A 27,274-nucleotide genomic window follows, 5' to 3' on the forward strand; every position below is an offset into this window, starting at 1 on the left:
CTTCCACTTCTCTACACTCACCTTACATTCCAACCGGACTCTTACTGCGTAGGGGAGCTTCATACTTTCTCGGCATGGCAGACGCTTTAATTGCCCTCTGCTGCCGCAGACCGCTTTAGCCATCTCCTTGACTTGAGATTCTTGAGGCTTGTGCATCTATCCCAATCCAGTGAGGCCCAACCAAACACCAGGGGTCCCATACTGAGCTCTCTAGGATGCTCCTCTGAGGCCCCTCTCACTATAATTGGCGTAAAAAGGCTCTGTACTTGTGCTCCTCCCCCTGTGAACTCAGAGCATCCTCTTCACAGAAACCCTCCCTCGGTCTGCAATGCGTTGTGCCATCTACCCAGTTCTTAGTTAACCTATTTTGAAAATTTGGCATTGTCTTCTGAGAACTTCCACTGAAACTTCACATCCATTTTATCTCAATGCCTCATTCAAAACTTCTAATTTCACATCTTGTTACACAGCAGTCAATGTTTCCTACTTTACGAGTTTCCTACTTTATGAGAGTGCAATTAGGTGACATTCCAAATACTTTAAGTCTGAACATGGTTACAATCATCTTTTGTGACTAGGATTTAGTTATAACTGGAATTCTTCACCTTTCCACTTTGTGCTTTTTGCTTTGCGGAATTTATAAATTTTAGTGTTTGTTTGATTTACGATATTGGGATATAATGCACAAATCCTTGGAATCAAGATGTCACGAACAGACAAATCTACCTGGAGATTTTTCCGGTACATTTTGGGTGGGTCCTATATATGAGACATAAAGTGCTCACAAGAAATAAATAAGGTTACTTGTTGAGACCTATGAAGGAAACAATCTGCTTCTCTTTTAAAAAGCCCAACACGATTTACCACAAAATGTGTGAATTATAATCCTGTGCCACCATGGGAAGAAGGTTAACCTCATTAACCCTTGTAAAGTGTTTATTTGTGAAATGTATTGAGACATCGTATTGCCTCCACATGATTCCAGTGGACATTACAAAGAATATTAGGATTCTGCAGGCCAGACTGGCTTCTGTAGTAACTACATTTGTCCAGGGCACCCAAAGCTAATAAAAGAGCACCTGGTACTCCTAGGAGTGTCAAGTCCTCACGGGCTGTGAGGATGACAAGTAGACTGGGATAACGGAACTGAAGAAAAGACGTCCTGTGTAATCACTCCAACAAGGCCCAAAACAGCCCTTCTCACTTTCTGATAGGCTGTGTAATTCATCTATTTTGTTTGTTTATTGTCAGTCTCTCCCAATAAACTCTAAGTTCCATGATGGTAGGGAGCTTTGTTTTGTTTTGTGTCCTCCATGCCTGGCACCTAGTTCATGAAGAGTTTATATAATTAATGCACTAAGGAGAAAGGGTGGAAGTATGGGAAGGCAGATTTTTGGCTCAACACAAAGAATTTCCTAATTATGTATACTGTCCCCAGGCTGACCAGTCTTCTCCAGGAAGTGGTTCCTCTCTAGCATTCCAGCTGGATCCAGACGACTGTCAGGCTGGAATGTTTTTGGGGATGACATATTGGAGGTGTTTCGCCACCAATTTCACTTCCAGCCTTGTGGTTTTAGGGATGGGCCTTTGCCAGAGAATTTACAATGGAGGGAACCCAGGATAGTCACATTGTATCGTTAATGATGACTAACTGAACTTGGGGTATGAGAAGTAAGAAGTCAGGGATGGCACTTAGACTCCCAGAAGTTTAACTGAAGTTCAACAGAAACGCTGGTTTGTGGGCAAACTTTAAGCAATGGTTAGAAATTCTGAGTTTAATGTGTTACTGGATTACACAGGAGACATCCAGAGGGGATTATATTCAGGCAGATATGGAGCTCAGGAGAGGCTGAGTTGTGTCACGGCCACTTGTTAGAAAAACCCACACCCCTCTCTACAGGAAGGCGTCTGATAATGATACTTAAAAGGTGCCTGCCACAGGTGAATAGTCCATTTAGCTATACCATTTCACACAACTATGGAGGATGTAGGTATTACAGTTTCACTTCACAAATGAGAAAACAGGCCCAGAGTTACTTTACTGCTTCTGAGGGGCAGAGCTCTAACCTGAATCCTCCTCTTCAGAGTCTGTGAGGCTCTATCTCCAGCTTTCGGCTTCAGGGAGCTGGTAGCCACCAAACTGAGACTCCTTCCCACGGGACTGACTAGCTGGCTGCTCATTGCAGTGAGCGCGTGCACCACTCGTCCTTGACTCCGCTGTCCTCCCCCCGGCCCAATTCCAGGTCCGTGTCAGCACCTGCTACCAGGGACCCTCACAGTAAAACTGGAAGGTAATGATGGTTGCAGGAGCCAAACTTGCTTGGATAGGCTGGGATAGGGATACCTGCTCCCCAATACAAGGCTATCAAAGCAATGGGTTCTTTTTTCCCCCCTTTAGCGATGATGTTCACTGTGAGAGCAGCTAAAGGGTAGTCAAGCGCATTGGCTTGGGATCTGGGAGAAAATGAGCTCAACAGGAAACCATGAATAAGTTGTTAAAGCCACACGAAACGAGAAGTGGACGGAACGTGGAGACCCAGATGAAGATGGCATTGGGGAGTACTGAGACAACGTGGGGTGAATGCCATGTGACTACAGGTTCAGGGGAGCATTTGCCCAGGTGCAGCATCACAGCACCCCTTTTCCTACACCGGATTTACTTCAGCAGGCAAAGAGCTGGGGGGCCACAGGAACACTGGGCGGCCAATGAACTAGGAGTGTTTCAGAAAAGTGACTTTCTATCTCACATAGCTGACAGCAGCACCTGCTATAAGTTCACAATGTTTTGCATGAAAGCTAATTTTTATTTGCTATACAGGAAAGGCTGGCCAGTAACTGCCCAGCACCCACAGAAAGTAGAGATTGGGTCAATTTTTACGTAAGAGGACTAGGCCTTGCACTGGAAAGCTGACGGAATACAGATTCAAGGGTTTGTGGTACTTCTTTCACTTACAATTTTTGGAATCATAATTCAGCACTCTGGATTAGGGCAAACTAAAAATCAAAAGCTTTCCGAAGAGGAAAGTCTCAATGTTAGAGCTGAAAGAGGTGACAGCCACATTACTGCCATCAAACATAATTTATTAACCGTGTCTGTGCAAAATACTCGGGTAGGCACCAAATCCCAGGGGCTTCCAGTTTCAATGCATCCTCTGCTCTCTGCAGTCTTTTTAGTGTACCGTTGGGCTCTCCACCTGTGAATAAAATGGAAACCTTAAAAACTTCATCTTTGGGGATACTGTCTCTGAACAAGAGAATGCTGGTTCCATCATCTGCGCCAGTGATACAGCGCTGGGAGGCTGCCATCCTCAACCTCTCCTTCTTGGAGCTCGTAAATAAAAACATCTTTCCGGTTTCCACTTTAGACCAGGAAATCCGGGGAGGGTTGACAAGCAAGATTTTGCACCATCAGCATAAAGCATGCTGATGCTGGCTCTTTACTCGTTCCTTCCTTTCTCGCCTTGTCCCCCAGTCCCCGATGAAGGTATAGGTAGACAGGTGCCTCTCTACCCAAAGGAAGAAACCAGCAACAGAATTGTGGATACCAACCCAAATCGTTTTCAATTTTACCTCTCCCAAGCATTTGCCTTGTGACGCGTGTACCTGTGCGAACACCTCCATTTAAAGACGATACTTTTTTTTTAAAGGTAAGTTATGGTAAATCGGCTTGCCGATACCTGCCAGGTCTAACTGCACGAAGCTCCTCTGCTTCACAGGCATGTCTCCCAGGAACTCGGAGGGAAAGGTGGCCCTCCATGCAGCAGTCCCCGCCGTCAGGCAGGGGGGCGCACAGGCACCCTCCCACGCGCACACGCCCCCCGCTCCCTCGCCCCGCAGCGTCAGTCTTCGACCCCACTGGATCCGCACAGGAGACGGGCTCACAATCGGTCGGGAGCTGCTTTTGCCACACACTTCCAAGCGGGGGTTGCTTGGATCATTTCTTTATCTTGCGCGCATTAAGAAGCCACCCTTAGGTGTTGGTGGGAGGCGCTACTCCGCCTACAGCCCAGCCCGTCCGCGCCGGCTCTGCACACACCGCGCCCGCGCGGCCGCCAGAGCCCGCCTGGAGCCGCCTCCGGCCGGGGTGCGCGTCGCCCGGCATCCCCGACGCGGTCCCCCGCTTCACCTCCCCAGGCGTGAGCGGGCGCGGCGCCCAGGAGCGGTTGCGAATCCTCTGCGGCTGCCTGGCACCCCTCCGAGGCGGCTCGGCAGCACCCGCGCGGAGCCCGTGCGCCCCGGCCGGGCTGGCGCTGGCGGCGGCGCAGCTCGCCGGAGTTTGACTCGCGGCGGCGGGAGCGCGGCGAGCCGGGCCGCTCGCCCTCCGCGCTGCGCTCGGATTGGTTTCTCCCCGGGAGTGCTGGCCGAGGGTTGGCTGCGGGCCGGCTGAAGAACAGGTGCACCTCGCCGCCCGGACGCGCGGAGCGGCCGCGGAGGAGCGCGGCGCGCCGGGCCGACCGCTGTGTCGGAATGCGGCTCTCCGGCGCCCGGCGCGGCCCCTGAAGGCGGCGCGAGGCCCAGCGGCGGGCGGGCGCCCCGAGGATGCCGGCGCGGCTGGGGCGCAGGCAGGCGGCGGGCGGCAGCGGCAGCAGCGGGCGCGGGGCCCCGGCGCGCAGGAGGCCGCTCGGCGGGCTGCAGACGCGCCGCGCCGCTCCCTGACCGGCCGCGGGCCGGGGCCGCCTCGCCCCTCGCGCGCGCTCCCCGCCGCCCCCTCCCCGCCGCCCCTCCCCCGCTCCCCCGCTCCCCGCCCGCCGCCCGCCTCTCGGGGGGAGGGGCGTGGGGGCAGGGAGCCGATTTGCATGCGGCCGCCGCGGCCGTGCCTGCGCCGAGCCCGCCGCCGCCGGAGCCCGCGGCCCCATGCCTCTGCGCGGCCCTCGGGGGGGCGAAGGTGAAGACCGGCGCCTAGGATGAGCGAAGGGGCGGCCGCCGCCTCGCCACCGGGAGCCGCTTCGGCAGCCGCCGCCTCGGCCGAGGAGGGCACCGCGGCGGCGGCGGCAGCGGCGGCGGCGGGCGGGGGCCCGGACGGCGGCGGCGAAGGGGCGGCCGAGCCCCCCCGGGAGTTACGCTGTAGCGACTGCATCGTGTGGAACCGGCAGCAGACGTGGCTGTGCGTGGTGCCTCTGTTCATCGGCTTTATCGGCCTGGGGCTCAGCCTCATGCTCCTCAAATGGATCGTGGTGGGCTCCGTCAAGGAGTACGTGCCCACCGACCTGGTGGACTCCAAGGGGATGGGCCAGGACCCCTTCTTCCTCTCCAAGCCCAGCTCCTTCCCCAAGGCCATGGAGACCACCACCACGACTACTTCCACCGCGTCCTCCGCCACCCCGTCGGCCGGCGGCGCCGCCTCTTCCAGGACGCCCAACCGGATTAGCACCCGCCTGACCACCATCACGCGGGCGCCCACTCGCTTCCCCGGGCACCGGGTGCCCATCCGGGCCAGCCCGCGCTCCACCACGGCACGGAACACTGTGGCCCCCCCGACGGTCCTGTCTACCACGGCCCCTTTTTTCAGTAGCAGCACGCCGGGCTCGCGACCCCCGGTGCCAGGAACCCCCAGTACCCAGGCAATGCCCTCCTGGCCCACTGCGGCATACGCTACCTCCTCCTACCTTCATGATTCGACCCCTTCCTGGACCCTGTCTCCCTTTCAGGACGCTGCCTCCCCCTCTGCCTCCTCCTCGTCTGCCGCCGCCTCTACCGCCACCACCACCACGCCAGAAACGAGCACCAGCCCCAGATTTCGTAAGTAAACACTGTGTCTAACTCTGATTTACTACTGAGTTCCCTCTCCGCCCTTCTGCCTTTCCTCCTCGCCGCCTGTCTTCCAGCATCCCCCCAGCCCTCACCCCGTTCCGGGTGTGGAGCACGGAGTGAGTGGAAGACTGGCCACAGCGGCGGAAGCAGGTGCCGGCCTGCTCTGGGTCCGTGTGTGGGGTGGGGGCGGGAGGAAGCGGAGGGAGACTGTCAGGCGCCGCAGGCCCCTCTCCAGTGGATCCCACGTGAGAACGGATCTAACTCCCTTCAAAGGGTTAAGGCGAGCGCGGTCCCTCCTCACTGCGGACCCGCCGGCGAGCTCCCGGCCCCGGCTCCTGTGGAGAGCTGGGGAGGGGGAGGCCTTCCCAAAGCGCTGAGCCCTGTCCCCGCCCGTAGGACGGAGAAAGACAGGCACACAAAGATTGACCGACGACACCACAAAGGGGAGTTATGTCCCTGTGGGAAGTGATGATTTGATGGAGACGTGGTAGAATGAAGCTGTAGACACCCGGCAGCCTGACCCGGGCAGGGACGAGGAAGGGTTAATTAGAAGCCGTTGGGGGAGCTGGGCAAAGGAGATGATCCATGGCGGAGGGCTAAACTGATCACCCCCCGGCTTGCCCATGGCCGTTCCAGGGTGTGGAAATGGATTCTGTGGCCGCCGAGAGTGAGTTAACTAGGGGGCATATGAAGGGAGCCCTGCAGAGCTGCCGCCTCTAGGGTCCTGACGAAGGGGGAGTTTTTCAGCTCTGCCGAGCGTTTGCTTTTGTTCGTTTCCCAAAGGTGGCGTGTGAACCTCATCTCCCCTCCCTCTGTGCCTGAAAAACAGAGGCGGAATGGGGTCGAGTTCTCTGCACTCAAGGAGACGACCATCCAACCCTTTTGAAACAGGTCACTCTTCGAATGTAGCATCTTCAGCCTCGGCTCAGTTGCTGCCAGAACTGGCCATTTTACCCCAAGCATGATAGCTTTCTATTTATTTGTATAGGAGGTGTATATTTTCTCTGTATTTTAATAAATGTCTTAGATAACTAATTGACCCCCGACCCCACCCCTCACCCTGTTCTTATTCTAAGGAAATCTTAGGAAGCTTCTTAATCCTACTATTGATCTGAATATGGGAACAGTTTGTGCAACCTGTGAAGGTTATTTAGGACAAACCCCCAGCCTGCCAGTTCAAGTTCTTTGCAAGGCTGTTCTCCAAAACCTGTCTGGTTATGCTGTCTTTGTTGTTGTATTTCTGTTTTGAGCCGTAACATTTGAGGGGAAAGGAAGAGTGCCCATCATTAACTCTTCGGTGGGAATGCCTGGGTTGCTTTCAGTTAGCTGGGGATTTTTCATTTCCCTGACCTGTGATCTTTCTCTGGGTGTTATTTAACCCTTGAAACTTTTTTTTTTTTAGGATTTAGTGTATTTGTGGTTATGGTCCAAGAGAGAAATTCCTTATGCCCTTACTCTGCTTTGGAAAAAAAATGGCTAGAAGATCAATTGGGAGACAGAAGAGGGGAGTCAGCCATAAGCCAGAATGGCAGTCAAAGCAGAAACTTGCTGCTTCTCTGGCTAAAGCAGTCATTTTTGAGAGCACGTTTTTTCAGGAGGTGTTTAGAGCCTTCTCTCAACAAATCTAGCCTGAGTTTTGTGGAGGGATAAAGGATGTGCAAGTGTAAGTGTGAACATATTCAATGGATTGAAAATATATATGTCTATTTTGAAGACCCCAGATTTTTGTCTTTTCTTTTGATACAGTTGATATGAATGATGGACTGTGGGTGTACTTCCTAACCTTGTATGTGTGTATCTGTGTGTGGGGGGGCTTGCACATGGAGGGGGATATGTCATGTTCTTAATTGATTTCTTTGCGTTCCATTCCAGAGGTCTTTAAAGAAAAGCCCAAAGGAATTATTTCTATCCCTCCATGCTCCCTTCTTCCTACATTCTGTACAAGGGAATGGCAGCCTGTTTAATAAATAATGGTTATTGACAGGGCTTTCAGCCCCAAGGAAAAGGGGGAGATCTGTAAATCGTGTCAGTGTTCACATAGACACATGAGCAGTATTTGTTTTATGTGTCTGGGGTCCAGCCCTTGTTCTTTTGTAAACCTTTAACAAGGAGTTGAATTAAGGGATAAAATGCAAGTATGCAAATCCAGCAGAGACTGGCCTGGTTTGCATATATCAACAAGGGAAATTTTAATGAAAGGAAGAGTATGTAGTTTCCATAAAAGATGAGTTTAGAAAGGTAGGTTGTATGGTAATTTAAAGAAAAAGGATAGTTGAATTATTTTTTTGGTCTGAGATTGCGAGATGATTAATAAAAGGAAGTAAAGATTCCATTTGAGGGATTGTCAGCACTGCTACTGTGGACTGAAGAATGGCCTGCATATCTGGCATTTATACTTTTCACTTGTTTCGATTATGCCACTAAAGTTCCCGAAAGAGAAAGTCCCCTTTTGCCTAGCTCCTACCTCCAGACTTCAGTAGATTTTTGTTCTTTTCTTTTTTTCTTTCTTTCTTTTTTTCATGAAAGTCATGGATTATGTTGTAGCACCTGAGGACAGCTCAGGATGATGCTCTGTTTTTTCACAAGTAACTCACAGATTCTTTTATGGCCAGGTTCTTTGCTCTTGAATTGAACATCTCAAGGCTTATAGAATAAATGTCTTTGTATGTGCCTTAGGCCCGTCAGAAGGATCCTGTCGGTAAAGGCAGCACAGCTCTTTGCAGTGGAAGAGACTGGCTCACTCTGGAATAAACACATTTGCTAATGGATAATAGGAGTTTTCAAGCAAAAGCTATTTTTGCTATGGGGAAGGCCCAGTTTAGGAGACTATGTCTAATTTTCCGTTGGATCAAAGACAAAGGAAGATTGAACTTGAAAGGCAGAAGGAGAAGAAGGGCTCGGAAGTTGGCTGTTCTCCTCCTCCAACCTTTAGACCATGAGCTAGACCAGAACTTTCTTCTGTGTTCCTGGGCTCCCTTGGGTTCCCAGTTAGCTGCCCTGGACTGGCCTTTCGTTCAGATGCTTTAAAAACAAATACCTTAGATACTAGTGCCACTAGGAGATTATTTCCCCCAAAACTTTGCATCTGAAAGTGTAGGCTCCTTTACAGATTTTTCAAGCCACCGGGAGGTTGACTACAGCCAGTGGAGGAACAGAGATGTTGACCAGTGTACAAACAGCCTTTTACAGCACATCAGGTTGTGTTTTCAGACTTGAAATGTATTTTTAGAATGTTGTCCGTGCAAATGGATTGTTATTTTACTCTGCAGAAAGCACTGTTTAACAGGTGAAAGACCAGAGTCATTGGCTATACACAAAGAGCCACTGTTAATGGGTTATTCTTTGGGTCAGATTTGGAAGATATATAGTTAATTCTAATGAATAAGATCACAAAGCTTGAATAGTGTATTTAGTGAGGAAATGTGCAATGTATCATCAATGTTGAAACATGGTATGGGGTAATTTTAATACTATAACCAAGTCTATTTAAATAACACCTTACCTAGTCATACCTATTGTAATTTTGAAGAGAGCCATTGCTAACACTATTTTCCTATCTTTCTTTTATAAACATCTTTAGTTTTTGAATAAGAGTACTCTTGGTTGCTTTATAAGGAGCCTCAGATCTAATTCGTTTAAATAAAGTTACATTGTCTTCTATCTACATGAATTGAGGCCTTCAAAGGAATTCCAATATAGAAGGTACTGACCCAATCATGTGTGGTAGCCACAGTGAGAAGATTCAGAGCTCCAGATCGATATTTCTTATGAAATCCAGTTGAGAGCTTTTTTCTGAGCACATGCTGCAACATGAGTATGTTGTGATTTCCTTTGGCCTTGATACAGGATCATGAGACTTTTCTGCCTTAATCAGTTATACTGTGCATTGTGCTCTTTAGACACTTATGTTGTACTTCAGGGTCCTCACCAAAAGAGGGTGGGGGCAGGGGTGGGCAGACAATTGGCAAGGCTCTTAGGGCCATCTTTAGTTTGGTCTCAGTGCTGCCAGACAGTGGTCTGAGCCTTCCTCCTCGGCTCCTGGAGGCTGAGATCAGGGCGTGGCAGTGCTGTTGCTGACTGCGAGTCCCTTTTGCGGGTCTGAGTTGTGAATCCAGCCACCTTTCTATTTGTGCTGTTCCCCAGATAGCCTTTTTTAACACACAGTGTTGATCCATAAGCTTGTCAGAAAGAAAAACAACCAACCAGCCAACCTAAAAAAAGCTGGTTTGTGACAACTTCTCTCTGTTACTAAAGAAAGCACTTTTCTAAATCCAGGTTGGGCCATAAGCAAGGGTGCTGGTGCCGGGTTTGAAATCAGCGCTCTCCCGGGAGGTCTCTCTGCCTCTTCCTCGGGCATGCTTCCCTAGCTCTCCCTCCTCCACATACCAATGAGAAGAAGGCGGATTTCCAACTCACTTCTTTTGTAGAAATTCTTTCCTCAGAACCTCTCATAACCAGTGCCAAACATATCTCAATATTCTATCTTGGATATCAAAAATGGAGCATGAAAGTTGGCCCTGAAATATATCAGAACAGGGGAAGAGCCGTAAATCCACGTTTGTAAAAGGCATTTGAATTGCTTGTGAATAGAACTAAAATTCATTTTTCTCCTTTTGAATCTGTTTTTGTCTTCTGACTTTTGTGTTGGGTGAGGTGCAGAGCTGGTACTGCATTGACAAATACCACTGAGACGTTTTGAGATCCTAGAAGTCTTACTTGTCTACACCTAGGAAAGTGTTTCCTACAGAGCCATATACATAGTGAAGGCAGGAGGGAGGAAAAGACTCAATGTAAAGCTTTGTAATATCAGGATGAAAACATACCCAAATAGGTGTTTCCCATTCATGTGGTTATTAATGAGAGTCTTAGGACGCGTGTGTAGTTTGGTTTTCTCTTTCATTCGGACTCCATACACTCCTGCCCTACCTGGTCTTTTATGGAACTGGGTCATGGCTCTGTCTGAAGGGTCCTTACAGACTTTTGATTTTTTTTTTTTTTTTAGCCCTTCATTTTTTAGCATAAGTAGTAGTCGTTAAAAGAAATTTTCTTAGATATTCTTAACATCCCTGTGTCATTTCAAGTTGTTTTAAAAGTCACCGCTTTTGCTAAGACATGTTAGACTATTTAAGTTGATGTAGAAAGTTAAGAAAAAAAATTCCAACTATTTAGGCAGTTGACTTATTAAACTATGTTGGTGCTTTATTTTTTAATTTTTAAATTAAAAATTATTTTAAGGAGTTCAAAAACTTGGTGGAAGATTAATGGCCGTTTATTGTCCCAAGTAGATTCGTATGCAAATCATACTAATTTTGACAGCACTTATTATCTGATTCCACAAAACAATTGTACAGTTGAACATAAGCTATTATATCTATTTACATAATTATATTGTTTTCATCATACACGTAGTGTTTTGATTTTTTAATTCATTTTAATGAATATTTCTTAAACATCGATTTGGGGCATTGCAATGCTGGTAGCTAATTGGTTAATTTAAAAAGTCTGTAAAAGTAATGGTTTAAAACGCAGAAAAGTAAAATAAAACTTAAAAGCTATACAACATTCTTTCTCCCATATCTTGATGTAGAACTAAGGCTTTTTCTTGAGGATGTGTCTACTAGTTTGAGCTTAGCATCTTTTTCTTTTTTTTCATAAGCCACGCCTCTACCTGTTTCTTCTTTAGAAAGACACTGCATAAGGAATCTGAACCCAGATTCTTCATAGATAGTATAATATACCTCCTGTCCTGGGAATCTTTTACAGTTTTCTTGTCCGTGTAATTCAAAGTAATTTCATTCATTTTTTTTTTTTTTTAAAACAACTCACCATTTGGAGGTTCTTCAAAGCATTCAATTATGTTTTATAGAAAATTCAATTATCTTTCGTTTTCACAATCCTGGATCACTGGCTTACATAAAATTTAAGTAAATTACCTAATTACAATGAAAACAACTGGCATAAACAGATTTGTTACCCCGCCTGACTGTTGGTGAGCACACAGCCTAACAGGTGGTTGCAGAGGTGTGCAGGCATCCTTGAGCTCGACCTGGTGGCCGTGACCTTCCCACCGTGCAGTGGGCCTGGCAGTGTCCATCACACTGGAGGAGTGGTGGCAGAAAGCTGGCTACCAGGAGCTAGGTCAAGAATGTGACTCCTGGCAGGTAACAGTATTGAAAGTGTGAGTCAGCCGTGATCATATTTTTTAGGGACTTTAGTGGGAGGGTGATAAAGATTTGTATTAAAAAGACCCCCGTAGCCTTGAATCCTGTGATAGTGTACAACCTCAAAAAACCAGTTTACTCTGTTAGAACTTTAACTTCCTCCCCTGGGATAAGGAGGGTGATGATGGTAACCTGCCTTGGATACCACTTGTAAAAGAGTTTATAAGCTGCAAGACCATTTACTGTTTTTATGTCAAGAGAGAAGGGAAGTGGAGAGACTAGGTATTTTCATCCAAGAACACATCAGGCCATTGAATTCAGTTGAAATATTGGAGCTGGTTTGCTACCTAGCTTGAGGGGTCTTTCATCACAGTGAGAGATTATTGTTCTTGTCTACCCTGGAGTCTCTCCTGAATTTCTCTCTGATCCCCTGGCACACACGGTGGACTGTGGTGTGGAAACTACCTCGGATCACCTTGGAAATCTGGGCACAAACCGGAGCTCACCGTTTCTCATCCTTTGCTTGGTGGGTGTTTTTTAAAGCCTGTTTTGGACATGTGCTGATCAAAGAGAAGAACTGAAATTCTGAGATAAATGAGTGAGATTGCTGAATTATCTGGAAACCTGAAATCTACTGAAATCTGAAGATTCTTAATGAAACAAAGAATGCCCCATGGTTCGCATTTGTTCCATTCCCACACTGTCTGATTATCATTGAATCTTTGGAGTTTGGAGAGAACGTTAGTAAAAATAGGCATGTCTGCATTGCATTCTATTCCCCTATTAACTTAGGAGTTACTGTGCTTTAGGTTCCAGAGGATTAATAGGTTGCTTGCATCCATCCAAGAGCTTATTTAGATGTATGCTTTTGCATTTTGAGGAACTCTAATATTAGCATTTTGACTTGCTTCAAGTCTGTGTTTTTTGGAAACTTCATCCTGAATTATATTTTGGAGCATCACTTTTTTGTTATAAGCCTTTATTTTTCAAGACAGGTTGGTGATTGTACGTAAATCATAGATTGCCATTCCTAAGCATAAAAACAGGGTAGTCAGAAACAAGCCTGCAAACTGAATTCAGAATTAAGTTTAAGAATAGATGTTTAGCAGCTTCCAGTGATAAGGTTTTGTCTTTGAGGCCTTTTCCTAGAAGTGATAGTGTGTCATGGATGCAATATAGGCTGTAAGAACATTTACAAGAAGAGGTCGTCTGAATCTGTGCAACTGCTTGAGCATGAATGCGTTACAGCCAGGCTTATGAGAATAAAATCTTTATGCTAAAGAAGAATTCCTGAGCATATCAGCCCACCTCCTAAGATACCCTTCTCATGACTACATGTGACCCTTGGCATGATCTTCCTGTGACTTGCCGGGGAGTTAGAAGTTTACTAAGAGAAAAATCACACCTTCATCATCATTTTGGGATCAGCTTCTATTGATTTCTGAGCCTTGAATTTTACTTTTAGAAATGTGGAAGAACTCTTAAAGAATCTCCATCTTGAAAGGGGCGTGGGAATTTATGTCATAATAACAACTAGAGCTACTTTCTGTGCGGTTTACTGTGGTCCAGGAGGGCTAGCTGTTTACACACTTTGTCTTTTTTATTTACGGACACAAGGACTCATAGACAGTCATCTAGGCCTGTAGCCTAGGTGTGAATATCCCGGTCCTGCAGGAAATGGAGCTGGCTTGGAGTGGTTCTGTAATTTGTCCAGGACATGCGTAAGTGGCATAGTTTGCAGAATCGGGAAGATGAGAAGATCATTTTACAGGTGATCTCTCCCCACCCCACATCGGAACTCATTGATACAGTGTCGCCGTATCTGTGTACATTGCATCTTTCCAGCCCTTAGCTCATAGACGGTGGCGTTCGCCATCATAAACTCCATAAATGTCACATCTGCTGTGTACCTCTTCTTTCCGATGGTAAAGGGAGCCTTTTTAACTGGAGAAATTGCCCTGATTTGCAGTTCAAGGAGAAATTTAGATGTTTTAACAAAAGATAAAGAATGTGTTCCTCTAAACTCTATTCCTTGATCATCTTCTCTCTCAGTTTTCTCCTATGGCTGCTTGTAGGTGATTCAGTAGAACAATGGCAGGAATCAGTTACAGACTTTATTTCTCTGCTTCCTAAAATCCAGCCAAAATTGTCTTCTCTGCCCATTCCAAACTTGCTTTTGATTACAGTAGTTACTGCATCCTGTGCTGAGACTGGGCAGTGGAGGTGTGTGAGGGAACATTGGAGTGATAGCCTTGCAGTTCTGCAGACACTAAAATACAAACCCTACCAGATAAATGATGGGTGTTGCACCATATGCAACGTCTTCTGCACAGCGCATCTGAATTCCCTCTAGGAACCATACTACAGAGTACGTACCATTGACTAGCCAATACTCCTAAGAAGAGGAATATTGGCGAGATCCTGATACTCTGTTTAGGATACCCCAAACTGGACCCAGTCATTGCTTATTCCTTTGACATTTCTTTGTAGCAAGGGTCCCTAAGAAAAAACATTCTGTTCATTAAAGTGAAAGATGATTGGGATGTCTACTTTTGCAAACCCATAGAAAAAAAATGGAAATAGGTCAGATACTAAGACTGGGTTGTACAGTCTTTGGATAGCCATGCTGAAGGATAGGAATACTGTAATGTCGGGAAGCCTGTATTGTCAGAATCCCGTAAGACTGGGAATGAACCCTGTAGACTGAGAATAACAGCTGTACTCATAAAGAAGCGGGGAGGTGAGATTGCTTGCCCACATTTATTGTTAAACAAAAGTTATCGTCAGTATAATGACAAAATTGAGAGACTCTAGGAATGAGGAAGTGGACAGAGGGTGCAGGAATATGTATGTTAGCCCTGTCTTTACTGAGTTCTATTTAACTGACTTTTCGGTATAAGACTTGCTCTTGTATTAAAAAACTGACAAATGCCCCCTCCATGCCAAACAGCCACTGTTGGTAGGGCTTCACCAAATGAGAGATGTGTTTACCAAGTATTAGTTGTATTAGCTCCCAAACCTGTTGATGCTGGTTGTTCTTGTTACTATAATTAGGTAGTGTATTTGAATAGCATGCACACCAGTGAGTTACTTGTGGTTTCTATAGAATGAAGTTGATTACTTTGGACATACTCCATAAAGATAAGTCACTTTAAGAAAATGCTGTTGAAGAAGTTGTGGACAGCTTTAAGGGAGAATATATTTATATATCCGAAAGAAATCTGCATTTGGATTGTTTCACATGTGGCTTTAAGTTCTCATTCCACAATAAATAAACTGAACCTGGGGGGCCGGCCCCGTGGCTTAGCGATTAAGTGCGCGCGCTCCGCTGCTGGCAGCCCGGGTTCGGATCCCAGGCGCGCACCGCTTCTCCGGCCGTGCTGAGGCTGCGTCCCACATACAGCAACTAGAAGGATGTGCAACTATGACATACAACTATCTACTGGGGCTTTGGGGGAAAAATAAATAAATAAAATTAAAAAAAATAAATAAAATAAACTGAACCTGGAAGGTTGCAGTATATATTTTGGATGTGCTTTTTCACAGAAGAGAGAACAGAAATTTACTCAGTGAAAAGCCTTGAATTCTACAGCCAAATATTTGGCTAGTGAGTATGCATTTGTATGCTTTAGGTTAAAATACAGTAAATAATAAATTTTACTTTACGCATGTGATAGATACCAAGCCATTAAATTGTGTTTTTTAATAATTTTAAATACATTGGGAATTGTTTAATATATAATTATCTAAAACTTTGGGTAGAAAATTATAGACGATGCCAATTATATTAAGCTATGTAGGTTAATAGACAGATTTAATATATAGTAACTATATTCAAAGGAAGTATACCAAATTGTTACTGGTGGTGATTTCTGGATTGTGGAATAGGAATGCTATTTAATTTATTGTACTTTGCTGTATTTTCTAAGTTTTATTTAATGGTCATGAATTATCTCTCTAATTAGAAGTTATTAAACTTTTGCAAAAGTGAAGAAGCAGCTCCATGAATCAGTTCAGTTATTAGTCTTGGTTCTGTGAAGATTTTGTAGTCTCAGAGTTTGGGTCTTAATTGGTGGTGTCAGCACTAAAGTGCTGAGTTGGGTTCCTGCTGTGAGATGCAGATGTGTAGAACTACAAATGCGTTTCATTGGCTCATGGGAAGTAAGGGTTTATTGAAGGCAGAGTGTCTTACGCTGGGCCGAGGATGATTAGCCTTGACCTTATAGGGATAAAGAGGATGGAGGTTTATGTTACTTAATGGCCCTTCCAGTCTGCAGTTGTTGGGCAGTCTGTAGTAGTATCGCTAGGGATGGCTATAGCTGATAGAAATCGGTCAGTTTTACCTGGTCTATTTTAAGGATCAAATGAAAGGAAAATGCAAAGCCTAGTTAGTAGTACTAGGTCTTAGAAGGGAGGGCTTAGGCCAAGTATGAATATTTTACATTTGAATGATAATATTCTGCTTCTCGATCTGGGTGCTAATTACATGGGTGAGTTCTATTCATCAAAATCCATATAGCTGTATACTTATGATTTGTGCGCTTTTTGCATACATCAGTACAAACTGAAAAATATAAAAGAAATCTTGTAAAACGTTCCTTTGGCCTTCACTTCATGCTGCCCGGCTGATGGCCTGAGTTGATGGATTTCTCCGTTTACAGGCTGGAACATGACTGAGTGTTTGTGGTTCCTGCCTCACAGTCTAACAGGCGCGAAGAGCGTCTCCCGGCCTCAGCAGCCTCCTTTGTTCTCAGCACCCCGGCTTAGGGGGACCCTGTGCAGGCACCCACACTCCTCTTCAGCTGAAGCCTTCCTGAGTGGCTGCCGTGTGTTCATGTTACATACCATTTTCTTTCAACCACATCAGGAGTGTTTCTGATACAGCATAAGGTAGCACACTTTTCACACATCTTACATGTGTAAAACCATACTTGTGTCCTGGGAGTGACTTTATCACAGCTCTGCAAGAATTAGAGTGTATGATACACAAGAAAGATAATTCATCATCTGCATTTATGGTTTTGTCGAGAAGATCAGAGCTTACGTGTCAGAGAATAATGAAGTGCTAGAGGTCTGTGATTCCCAACTGAGAAGTGTATTAGGCCATTTCAGAAAGTAGCGATCAGAGGAGACGTAGTAGTTCCAAGGGAGAATTTGCTGAGACAGAGAAATAGCGAAGTGAGGCCAAGGGAGTAAAAGGTCATTAACAGAGGTGGATGTGTGCATGTGCTCACCTGTGTGGGAGCTGGGGAGGCTCTGTCTGGTGGGCAGAGAGGGTCTCTGCTGGAATTAATGAGGCAGCCTCTTCCTTTCCTCAGGGCAGGGCCTGATTCAGGAGGGAGCGTTTGGAAGGTCATGGCCAGGGGCTATGGGAAACCACAGTCAGGGTTGGTGCCAGGAATTGGTGCAGTGTCTGAGGGATTTTCACGAGATCCACAATCTCCAGGATGCCTTAGAGGGAGGAACAAGCAGCAAATTCTAAGGATTTTCCAAGGCTGTTTGTCCCAAATCATTTAAAAATATGGTCTTTGACTTGTGCTGAATATATTTAAGTATTGGCTTCCTTCCAGTGCCTCCTCAAAGTGCTGCAAGAAGCCATAGAATTGGTATATTTAAAAATGTTTCGTTTTTTTCCAGTCAGATCAACACAGCCCTAGGTTTAACCCAAAATAGTAGCTTTCAGATATCTACAAATTTGCAAGTAGAGATACAAGAAGAATAAAGAAGAAACTTGATTTTAGTGCTTCACCTGACTTAACCTGTGACTGCCTTCAGATCTTTCAGAGGCGAAAACTACTTTATGAATTGGTTGCCACCTCACCCTTCTGGTCCCATCTGAGGTCCTCTTTCCAGAAGCCACTCAGCACCTTTGGGATTGAATGCTGACACTGCATGGCATTCAGAAAGCAGTGGCACTGTTGATTCCCTATCTGCACTCATCATGTGGTGAGGAATGAGGGAGGGAAGACGAGGTGCATTAGGAACCCTGAGGATGGATCTGTACAAGACGAGGCTCCCTCAGCCCACCAAAGAGCTCCTATTGTTGACATAAGAATTACATCCATGCGTTTACATATTGACAGCTAACATTAGTTGTGTCACCCACTTTGTTCACTGTAAAGAAGAACCTTCAGATTAGAATCCATTCATCCCTCTTGCCAGCTTCTTTGGTTGCTCATTGTTACCAGACAGAGGGGCTATAACGCTGTGTAAGAGCACATGTGAAATTGCTATTAATAGCCAACCACGTCTGTCTTTCTCTGTTTTTCACTGATCAGATAATTTTCACCCATGTCAACATTTATAATAAGCCAGCTGACATATTACTAGTGCTTTTTACTTGGAATATTTTCAGTTTACCTATTTTTTTGACTTAGATAAAGGTATGTTTTTCAGTTATTTGTTTGAGTCTTTGTGTATTTGATCAGAAGAGATTTTTGAAAGGAAAGCAGCAAAGCTGTAGATGGGGTCTTTACAGAGTCACTAGTAAATCTGTGTTTCCCCTTCATCATTTGGTTTTGTAAGCTTCTAAGTGACCTTGTGTGGTACCACATTGGTGCTCATCTTTCATCCTGAGCAGCTCTGAGTTGTTTATGATAAATAATGCAATGCTGTTTTCTACAGTGCACTGCAAATGGCTGAGTGTTGTAAAGTCTAAAGAGCTCTATTACTTCTAAATGACTAGATAACACAGCAATGTTAACACTAAGAAGAAAGGTCTGGTAGAACATGCAGCTGGCGCAGCTCGGTCCTCCTGCCTGGGACCTTCTCAGAGGCTTTCTGCACCTGAACTTGGCGAGGACTGGCTTGTGAACAGTTCCCTTCTAGGATGGCAAGGAGAGATTTGTGTCTTCCAGCTAGTTGGGTTGGCGAGGAACAGGAGTGGTTCATTTATTTGGAGGCGGGGAAGGGAGAAACTTGCGAAATTTGTTTACACTTTGAAATTCGTAATTACTTTTTTAAAATGATGTTACCAATGGTAAGGACTTTGTGATGCTAGGATGCAACAACTTAAATACTGTGTTTGAATACAGATGTTGAAAAGAGATATTAAAGAGTAAACATTAGAATAGTTATATCAGAACAAAGCTTTATAGATGCTTGACATTTTTTCACAATTACCTCTTAATACGATGTTTGCATTCTCTCCCTCTTATCCACATATGCAAAAATGGGGCCATACCAAACATATATCCAATTTGCAACCCTCAGCTCCCTCGTACTCTGCAATGTATTAGTACAATTCCTAAGTGCTGTTCACAGTGAATGTGTGTTCTCATCCTGGTTGCCATAAAATAGCTGCATATCTGAGTGTTAGGGTTTGAAGACTTTAATTGCCAGGTACAGAAAGTCTTTATGTACTACACTCCCATTGTGAAAACTGAATTAAATTGCTGGCTAGTGAGCTCTTTATACTCTATCCAGGAGAGTCTCTTTGTGAGCAAACCATAGAGAGGGGTGATCTTTGGCCAGCCATACTTTTAAACTCACACACTTTGCTGAAGTTTGCCACTGAATTTTCTCACATTTCCCCAGACATTATTACTTTGCCATATGAAATCGTCTGTTCCCCCGACCTGCTTTCTTTCCTCCAGATATCAGCTACAAGGTATGAAATGAATTGTGGAAAAATAAATTACACATGCTGCACTTTGGGAAGAGTACCCTAGTTGTTCCATCAATTTCTTTTCACTGCTCTGCTGGGAAGTCTGCTTTAATCTTCAGTTATCAGTTATGCTATCAGTTGAACCTCTGGACCTTTCCAAAATAGAGATGCTTTTGTGCCAGGAAAATCTGGCTGTTTGAATATTTGAGAATATTTTTGCATTTGGTGAAGAAGGGTGTTGCCATGTGCCATGGGGGAGAGAGATTCAAAGAAGGAAAGCAGTTCCCAGAAGCCTGTTTGATGAATGGACCATGTGGCTCAGCTGCCTGACCATCATCCATCTATCTAAGGTTTGCTGTGGGTAGCAGTGTGGCATTAGCTACACAGCCCACTCCAGGTATCTATGTCAGGACTGTGAAATCTGCAGATTCTCTAGGCTTTTTTATCTCCATATGCCTAGTTTACCACTTCCTCTTTGATGCTCTGCCATTTTGTAAACTGAACAAAAGAATCTGATGAACTGGAGGCGATTTCCACAGAGACTGGGGAGAGACTGGAGAGTCTTACCCTAGGGAAATTCATGTTCCTTTGCATAATCTTGTTAATTGTTACATTTGTTTTTTCTTTGCTTCCAAGGAAAACTGGAAATAAGATAATTAGAAGAGTGGTTTTAAAAGAGAAAAGTCGTTAAGGCACTGCGAGAAGGCAGCTGGACCTAGTTTGGGAATGTCTGCCCAGCTCTGTCACATGGTTGGTTGTTTGAGACCTGAGGGTGGACTACTCAATGGCTGAAGTCTCGGGATCTTCTGTAAGTGAGGCTGTTGGACAAGACGTTCCCTGAGTCTCCTTGTGGCAGATTCCCTGAGGCCAAATTCTAAATTTGAGGTTAAAATCTCAGTGGAATTTTTGAATTACTAATTCTGCTGGCTCTCTCTCCCCATTTCCCCTTCTCTTTCTCCCTTCCTCCCTCTCCCTCCCTCCCTCTCCCTCTCTCCCTCTCTCCCTCTCTCCCTCTCTCTCCCTCTCCCTCTCCCTCTCTCTCCCTCTCTCTCTCTCTCTCTCTCTCTCTCTCTCTCTCTCACACACACACACACACACACACACACACACACACACGCACGGGTTTTTTTGGGTATACTCTTGGAGGGGTATTTTGCAGTTCAGCATTTAGTAATTCCCATGTTTCAGAGTGCTAATGTAGGTGGGAATTGATTACATTCTAAAGCCTGGTGAACTTTGCTTGTTTATAACTTTAAAAAAGAATTCCTTATCCTTTCCCTGACAGATGTAGAGCTTGGTAGGTAGCTATAGGTCTGTTATTGCAAAGTATATATATATATATATAGGCATATATATAGACATACATATGAAAGTAAATGGATTCCATAAATAGAGATATGAGGAGGCAGGGAGGAATTACTGGCATACACAAAATATTTTGTTTGGAAGTATAAATAAATTGATCCAGTTCTAGATATAATCACAATATCTTTCTCAAGTAAACAGAATTCCTAGTTGCTGAATTTTGCAGTGTCACAAGAAGAGCAGAGGACTAAGAAGTGGTATTTCTAAGGCCCTGTTGTAAACGGCAAATTGGTTGGCATGGGGATTTTGATATCAGAATATGGTTCCATCCATTGGATTTAGAACACAGCTCTGAGCTCTGACAGAGTCAGAGTGACATTTAATTCAAGCTCGAGGTGGCTAGTGTTAATATTTTACCCTTTTTTTGGAGCACCTTCTTCCTCGTTTTTCAACAGGGCATATTCACTATAGAAAATTAGAAAATATAAGCACTAAGAGGAAAATAAAAGTGACCTGTAGTTCTACCACTCAGAGATAATTACTGTTATCTTTTTGTCGAATATTAGCCCACTTTTTTTGCTCTACGAATATGTATTTTTTTACAAAATGAAATTTTACTCTAATACTCTTTTTGCACTTTATGTTAAAATATTTCTTTCAGAATGTCACAGATTTTGTGTCAAATGCTGAAACATATTGACATACTAAAATATAATGAGCCTATCACCTGTTGAAAATTTAGTTTGTTCCAATTTGGTCTTTATTATATAAAATTCTGCCCTGAACACCCACAGTTAGGAATGAAAACTTTTGGCCAATATATATGCAAAACAACTTAGGTTTTTTTAAACTTAATTCCTGTATTCTGATTTAGAAAGCTTATGCAATTCACATTCTTGCCATTAAAGTGTCAGAATGCCCATTCCTTCCATAACCCTCCCCATGGTCGTAGGTGTTTTACATATTGTTAACAACAAAACCAACCAACAAAAAAACCTCTGCCAACCAGCGAGTTTTACAACAGTATTTAGTTGGTGTTCTACCTCGCGTTTCTCTAATTACAAGCGAGTGAACATGGTCGGGGACTTACTGGAATGGAGGGTGGAGTCGTGGGGGAGGTTATGAGCCCTTCCTGTCTGCGTGCACTGTCTGGCCAGATGCCCTCTGCATCATCCAGTGTTTCCTTGCAGCCCAGGATGCTATAAAGACGAGCTGAGGCCTGGAAGTTCTAAAGCTGCCTGGAGTAATTGAGTAAGTTTTTCTTCCTCGACCCAGAAACGGTGTTGCAGATGGAAGGCGGGTCAAGGTCACGAGGAGGCAGCAGATAAGGAATAAGGTGCAGCTGTTCTTGACTGAGTGCTCTGAGGGGCTGGAGCATCTTGGGTTTGTTTGGCATGAGTAAAATCTTGGTGCTAGGGGCCGGCCCCGTGGCGTAGCGGTTAAGTGCACGCGCTCTGCTGCTGGCGGCCCCAGTTCCCATCCCGGGCACGCTCCGACGCACCGCTCGTCAGGCCATGCTGTGGCGGCCTCCCGTGTAAAGTGGAGGAAGATGGGCACTGATGTTAGCCCAGGGCCAGTCTTCCTCAGCAAAAAGAGGACGATTGGCATTGGATGTTAGCTCAGGGCCGATCTTCCTCACAAAAAAATAAAACAAACCTTGGTGCGAAATGTTAACCCACACTTACATAGCTAGTAAGATTCTGATCAAGAACACAAGCCTGAACACACAGATACAGTAGGTCAATAATCATAATAATTTCTGAAAGTCCAGAGGGCTTAAATTACAACTTTCCTTGTGAGTGTGGGCAGTGCCTGGGGACTGCCCCCACCCTTTCCGTCCCTGTCGTGTCCAGGACATCCTCAGTGTTCTGTTCAGTAACATCTCGTTTCCACTGTTCTGCTCCGTGGTGTGGATGGTGAGCTGGAGATGAGGCTAGAGCAGTGTGAGCTGCTCTGCATCTGGGCCTGCGATGGCCACTGCCTCCAGCAGCCACATGTCCACTGCTGTTCCCGCTAATAAGTGCCATGGAAACCCAGGGAGCTCCAGGGGCAGCCGAGAGGTGGGTGAGCCTGAAATCACTAAGTCAACGCTGGATTTTCAAATGCCACATGATAAAAATAGAACCACCTAAGAAAGAGCAGGGCTGGGCCAGCATTCTGTAGCTCCCTGCTTTTTTGGCATTTGCTTCCCTTTGGCTAAGTCTTCTCCATGAGGAGCAGGCAGACTTGGTGCTTCGGTTACCTGCATGGGTTGGTCAGGCTGAGATGCCTTCTCTGGCATATCACCAATATGCGAACCAGAAATTGATTAATTTGATTTGCATTAAAAAATCTGACTCTATTGAGGTTTTGCTGATCATTGACAAATCTGTCCTTTAAGCTTGGTAGTTTTAAGATCAAGGCTGGTTGCCTTAGCATCTACCATGTTGTCATTTTTTCTGACATTAAAAAAAAAACAACTTGAAAATGTTATATCACAGATCGAGAAATTCTAATGACACCTCCAAACTGATAGACCTGCATATTCAAATTATTAGTCCGAATACCCTCAGCAGTCTTAACCTCAGCTGCCCAAAGGGAACCCCTACCAATTCAATCCAGTGAACTTTGTTGGATTTCGTTTAATCTAAATGTTAACTTTTTGTTTTGTTTTCCACTAACTGATGCCATTACCATATAATTAGGTTAAAAATCAGCAATTAGAATTGGAATGCATGTAATAGTTGTTATTTTTCTTTTGATCGGAGTTACATTCTTAATGATGTGATTTATAGTCTGTGTGTGTGAATGTGTGTGTGTGTTTGTGTGTGTGTGTGTACTGTAGAAAGAGCAGTGGATGTTAAGTCTGGCAGATTAGGTTGAATCCAAGTTTTGCTTCTGATTAGATACCTGAGCTTCATGGAGTCTGTCTCCATGAGACTCAATTTCCTTGTTTTCAGAAGCTGAGAACATGGGTACTTCTTAGCACATAAGGCTGCTGCAAAGCCTGTATTATATCAAACCATCTTTTATAAACCAAGGTGCTGAGCAGATTGACAAGTTATACATCGGAAGCCAAGGGATGTTGGATATATGAGAATTGGGGCAATTTGAAATCACTGTGAGAGGCCGAACATCCTTTACGTCATGAGCTGATGTTTTCTTTTGGGAAACTAAATTTAGTCTTAAATATTTAGTACTGTACTTAGGAACTGATGGTTTCAAAAAAATTCAAGCTGGAAAGCACTGTGGAGAGGAAGAGAATGATGCTGTGAAAATTTCAACCCCATGACAGTGTTAACTAGAAAAATACCCGTTTCCAGACATCTGGACGTGAGTTTCTCAGCTTTGAGAGGGCAGACTCAACCAGTGTGCCCTTTTCATATGCTTGCCCCGGAAGAGTGGATGCTCAGTTTGAAACTGACTCTGTGTCAGTCCCTGATGTCTCAATTTCTGACACCCTAAACACAAGCAGATGAGGAAGTGTGCTCTCTGGAGAGTGAAGAACCCTCTGGCATGTTCTCACCATCCTGTCTCATGCTCTTCAGGTCGATTGTTCTTAAAAACTGATTCTCAGTGCTGGGTGAAGAATACTTTTCCAAAGCGTTTCTTCCAGAGTGTATCTTGATAGATTCTGCAAACTGTTAAGCAAGATTTCATATGCTGAGATAAAGTAAGAGGATCTATATTTCTGGAGAAAGCTAAAATTCATCTCCTTGATTTTTTTCCTACTTCTTGTTTTCTTTTCTATACAAATATTTTTTAAAAATCCAAATGTAGCAGTAGATTTAATTTCCTGAGGATGAGAATTTAGGGCTTTGTTTTCTTCTGTTTGTGTTGAAACACTGTGATAAAAAATGTTTATCATGGCTTCAGGGGGATGAATCTGTTCAGATAAGTTGGTGACGTGAGCACGCATGCCTGACTCCTCTTCTACATGGCCCTTATCAAGATCCTTCATTTTTCAACTACTTATTAAGCACCTACTGTTTGCCAGATGCTGCTTTAGGCATCCGGCTCTGGAGCTGCATTCAGGATGAAGACTGACGTATGTGTTGCTCCCCTGGAGCATCCTAGTGGGGGATTCATGTAGGAACACATAAGTAAGGGAGAGAGTTTCTGCCAGTGAGAAATGCAGAACAGGATTATAGGATAAAACTGTGAATTTATGATAGTTGAACTGAGTCCCAAACGTGAGAAGAAGCCACGTGTGGCAATACCTGTGTCAGAAGTGTATCAGGAAGAGGAAAAGTAGAGTTCAAGGGCCTTGAGGCGCAGAAACATGGCCAGCATGCCAGGCATAATGACTGCGCCAAGAGCTGTAGGAGCTGAAGTGGGAGAGGTAGGCTGAGTAAGACACTTGAGGAGTTTGGAGTTGACTTTCACTGTAATGGAAACCACGGGAGATTGAGGAAGGGGAGGGTTCTGATGTGCTTCATGTTTTAAAGCACACCAGGTCCCTTTGGGTGCTGTGTGGAGCTGCATTCCGGGAGCCACAGCGGAGGCAGGTGAGAAGGTGAGAGGGCCGCTGCAGTGTTCACGCCGAGAGGTCCTGGCAGCTGAGATTAGAGTGGAGACAGGTGTGGTGGGAGTGATGCACTGACAGACTACAGGTGCCTAGGGGGCAGGAAGAAGGGCTTATTGTGAAGAAAAGACAGGAATGACTGAATCAAGACTCTCTCTTAGGTTTCTGTCCTGAGTAAGAGGGAGGCTGGTGTCATCATTAACTGAGAGGGGGAGGATGGAGGAATGAGCAGGATTTGGGGGTATAAGAGTTGTTTTAAGGATCCTTTGTTTTCCATTCTTATTAGATCTGCAAGTGAATGTTCTGAGAAGGTGACTGGATAGAGTGGAATGGAGGGATGCCCATTCCAATGCTAGATACCCACTGAAAGAGCAAACAGTATTGACAAGGGTGGTGGTGTGGGGGAGTGGATTTGGACACCTGCATCAGCACTGAAAGCCAGGGACTGGGATACCCACACGGTGTGAACCGGGAGGGATTTCTTGTAGAGGGTGTCATCAGTAGTTCTCAACCGTGGATGCATTTTGAACCCCATGAGGGAGCTGTAAAAAATATATACCCACGCCCAGGCCCCACACCCAAGACCGATTAGAATCTCTTTTTGGGGAGAGGGCAGTGGCAGACATCAGTCGTTTTTATGAAGTTCTCGGCTGGTTCTAATGTGTTGCCAGGGTTGTAGGCAGCTAGGTTTAAAGAAAGGAAGGGATGACCTGCTAATCCTGTTTGGCTGGCGGCCCTGTAACTGGGAAGTGGAAGCACTTCAGCAGAACCTCACAACCTTCATCCTTTGGAGAAGAAAAAGGATGGAAGTGAGGGAAGGCCAAGTATTGTACGGTTGGGGATGGGAATCACATGATCCCTGCCGGCACCGATGGCTGGAAACCAAAGCCAGCCAAGACCCTTTGTTCACTCAGTGTGATTGGCTGTGTCAGGCAGGACATGGCCCCTCAAGAGGGCAGCAGTCAGAAAAGGGAGAGGGCAGACTTCCCACATAACTGCCTCCTCCCTGGCAAGCCGGGCACTGGAAATACTTCAGCCCAAGGCAGAGCTCCTGTGGCGATTCCCACACTCACATCCCTCGCCGTCAACAGGGTTGGCTCACTCTACTGTCTGAGCAAAATTATTTACAGGAAATCCAAGCTCTTCCTGTCTCTAACAATTTGGCAATAATTTTTATTATAATACCCCCCAGCATTGTTAAAGGCACACTGAAATGGGTGGGAGGTCATTTGATGTGAAATATTTCGGTACGTATCCTTACCTTTGTCCAGGACTTCCGCTTCCAGAACCCTCTCTAGAAAGACGGAATGAGGGAAGGGAGGAAAGGAGCAAATGTGTTCAGAGACTTTCATGTGAGGAAGTTCATCGCAGAAATATTTGCACAGGTTTGCTGACACAGATTTGCAACAGTGTATGGGAAAACATTTACCATAAGCAGGCTTAAAAATCATATATAACTGTAATTATGCATGAATATTTTAGAAAATAAATATTGGTAATAAGTATATAAAATTGTAAAAGAAAACAGCTCTTTCTGAGTGCTGAGATTATGGGCAACTTTAATTTTCTTAAATTTTTTAATTAAATTTCATTTTATCTCATTTTAAATTTTCTTAATTCTTCATGCAGTTCAGATGACTCAGGGTTTTAATAAGAACAAAAGTTGAAATGATATTTTAAAAGAGATTGATATATAAGTTCTTAATGTTACGTGAGTTTGATTATTAGTTTTATCATCTGATTCTCTGAATTTTGAATAATGAGACCTGCCTCTCAGAGATGTTACAGGAGTTGCATGGGATCAACAGTGGGAAAGCACGCTGTAAAATCCCTGGTATATGTGAGGATCTCTTCAGTATTAACACACTGCTGCCTCCACTCGTAGCAATGAACTTTATTCCATTAGTGCTGTTTATTATTACAGCTTTTTATTTATTATTAGTACTT

General features: G+C 44.9%; 2 protein-coding genes across 9 annotated transcripts in view; one reads left to right on the plus strand and one right to left on the minus strand.

Moving 5' to 3' along the window:
- Positions 1-2,645: 2,645 nt before the first annotated feature.
- Positions 2,646-4,856, minus strand: LOC131406876 (uncharacterized). Its single transcript, XM_058542743.1, has 3 exons — positions 4,757-4,856; positions 3,678-4,629; positions 2,646-3,194 (listed from the first exon to the last, which is right to left on the minus strand). The coding sequence occupies exons 1-2, from the start codon at positions 4,854-4,856 to the stop codon at positions 3,971-3,973; spliced, it is 759 nt and encodes a 252-aa protein (XP_058398726.1). The 3' UTR covers positions 2,646-3,194; positions 3,678-3,970.
- Positions 4,064-27,274, plus strand: part of NRG3 (neuregulin 3) — a 1,040,976-nt gene continuing 1,017,765 nt past the window's right edge. For 6 of the 8 annotated variants that reach the window (XM_058542792.1, XM_058542796.1, XM_058542793.1 and 3 more), the window contains exon 1: positions 4,064-5,739. In XM_058542792.1, coding sequence (XP_058398775.1) covers positions 4,905-5,739 — 835 coding nt within the window. In that variant the 5' untranslated portion in view covers positions 4,064-4,904. The remainder of the gene's footprint in view (positions 5,740-27,274) is intronic. The other 2 variants (XM_058542797.1, XM_058542799.1) reach the window with 1 other exon arrangement.

Source organism: Diceros bicornis, chromosome 6, assembly GCF_020826845.1.
Source record: "Diceros bicornis minor isolate mBicDic1 chromosome 6, mDicBic1.mat.cur, whole genome shotgun sequence".
NCBI classification, from domain to species: domain Eukaryota; kingdom Metazoa; phylum Chordata; class Mammalia; order Perissodactyla; family Rhinocerotidae; genus Diceros; species Diceros bicornis.

Coding starts and splice junctions, on each gene's coding strand:
- LOC131406876 (XM_058542743.1), bottom strand. CDS start 4,856: ATGGGGCCGCGGGCTCCGGCGGCGGCGGGCTCGGCGCAGGCACGGCCG. Junction 4,630..4,756: donor CACGCCCCTCCCCCCGAGAG/GCGGGCGGCGGG, acceptor GCGCGTCTGCAG/CCCGCCGAGCGGCCTCCTGC.